Source organism: Photinus pyralis, unplaced genomic scaffold, assembly GCF_008802855.1.
Source record: "Photinus pyralis isolate 1611_PpyrPB1 unplaced genomic scaffold, Ppyr1.3 Ppyr1.4_LG3b, whole genome shotgun sequence".
Lineage (NCBI taxonomy): Eukaryota > Metazoa > Arthropoda > Insecta > Coleoptera > Lampyridae > Photinus > Photinus pyralis.
In genome coordinates, this window is record NW_022170510.1 from 14024508 (window position 1) to 14026540 (window position 2033).

The window sequence follows — 2033 nt, forward strand, 5'->3', positions numbered from 1 at the left end:
TGCGTCTTGGTATTGGATTATTAAGTGCGCTCCAGAGGCAAGCCAGTTCAGAGTTTTCGTTCCCGTTACAAAAATATACGTACGCGAAGTGTACTTTTACGAAAAAATTCTCACGGAATACCAAAAGTTCCAAGAGGAAAAGGGAGTAGTACCATTTCGGTCGTATGCCAAATACTACACCTCTTATTTGGAAGAACCATACGAAACTATAATTATGGAGGATATGAAGGCGGTGGGTTACAAACTGTACAACCGACAAGATCCTTTGGATTACGAGCACGCTTTGATGGTGATGCGCGAATACGGCCGTTTCCACGCCATTTCGTTCGCAATACGCGATCAAAAACCCGATTTATTCCAAGAATTTCAGCGAAACCTGCCGGAAGTGCTCTACGACATCCTAGCCGATAACGACGCCAGTAAGAAACTAATACAAAGTCAGTGCAGCCGAGCTAGAGATTCTCTGGACGAAGTGAACAATAAACGTGTCTACGATAAATTCGCAGATTTTGAAGAGCACATGTTTAAACTTGTGGAAAAAGCGATTGCGACAGATGCTGCAGGTCGTTACGCTGTCATCTCGCACGGTGACTGTTGGATAAACAACATTCTCTTCAAGTACTCGGTAAAACTCAACCCTCCAAAGATCCGCAACTAATACGTTCTTTCAGACAGGTCAACAGTACCCAACAGATCTCTGCTTCATAGATTGGCAAATGTCCAAAGTTGGTTCTCCGGTCTTGGACCTATCCTTCTTTCTCTTTACGACCACGGACAAAAAGCTGCGAGATCAACATTACGATAACTTGCTCAAGGAGTACCACCGCAGCCTGTCTTCGTTTCTAATCGAACTGGGAAGCGACCCGGAAGTTCTTTACCCCTTTCACATTTTGCAAGAACATTTGAAAACGTTTTCGGTTTACGGTTTATTTATGGCCATACAAATTCTGTATTTCATGGTTAGCGACGAAAACGAAATTCCCGATATACACAATTTTACAAGTGAGGAGGACGCGTTCGAACAGATGCAGTATGTTCCAAAGAATATCGATAGGTATAATGCGAGAATTCAGGATATTGTGTTCGATTTTGACAAACTTGGTTATGATTTTTAATTGTAAACTGTGAGATGGGTTTTCCGGACCAAGGGTGAATCGAGTTTTTACTACATTATTTCTACCCAAACCGACGCGGACCATGCGATGCGGTGGCTCGGACGCATACACCACTGTAGAAATATATCCCGCATCTCCGCATCGGTTTGAGTGGACCTTTAGAAGGCTAAAAGACGTATGTTTGACTTGTATCAGCAGATTCCTAAAAAACCATTTAGGCCGTACTGCTAATTAGATCAGAAGGGTTACCCCACTTCTTGTAAAAGGTTCAACAGTCATAGGTGATGGAAAAATATTGGTATCGCCCATAAACTATAAAGTGACCATCGATTATTACAGAATGGCAGTCTCTAGCATATAGTATTCTAAAGGGAAATAATCCTCTTTTTTCCGTTACAAGGTCATATTTCATGGAAGATATATCTATTATGTTAAGTGTTATTTATTATATCATATTTATTTATAGCATTATTTTTCAGTACCATATTCATTACTATTTATTAACGATTCTCGAGATCGTTTATAATTTTGTATTGCTGTCTGTCTGTTCGTGTGCAGGATAACTTCGTGTAGAAACGTCCGATTGCTTTGAAAATTGATATACACGTTCTTCGGGATATATGAAAGGTCGCTATTGCGTTTCAGCTACGTAGACCAACGGGCCAAAAAGTTACAGCCCAATAGCTGCCCAAACCTCCAAAAAGGGGTTCTTTTATAGCTCTTGTTACAAAGAAGATATGAATGTCGGGCAGATGAAAAAAAAAATATTGCGCATGCGCATTCCAACTTTTGTATGTAGGAAACTCGAATGAAAGTAAAACTAACGCCGATTTAAAAAATTTGTGGGACAGAAACAACCCCTTAAGGTGTATTGTAAAAATGCTGTATGTGTGAAGATCTCGAAGATCGTTCAGTATT

General features: G+C 40.3%; 1 protein-coding gene across 1 annotated transcript; it reads left to right on the forward strand.

Moving 5' to 3' along the window:
* Positions 1 to 4: 4 nt before the first annotated feature.
* On the forward strand, positions 5 to 1580 carry LOC116166380 (the record flags this gene model as incomplete). The annotated part of the gene is made up of 2 exons (XM_031481335.1): positions 5 to 625; positions 672 to 1580. Coding segments are annotated over 2 exons (1065 nt in total), but the record flags the coding sequence as incomplete, so codon positions are not given.
* Between the last annotated feature and the right edge of the window lie 453 nt (positions 1581 to 2033).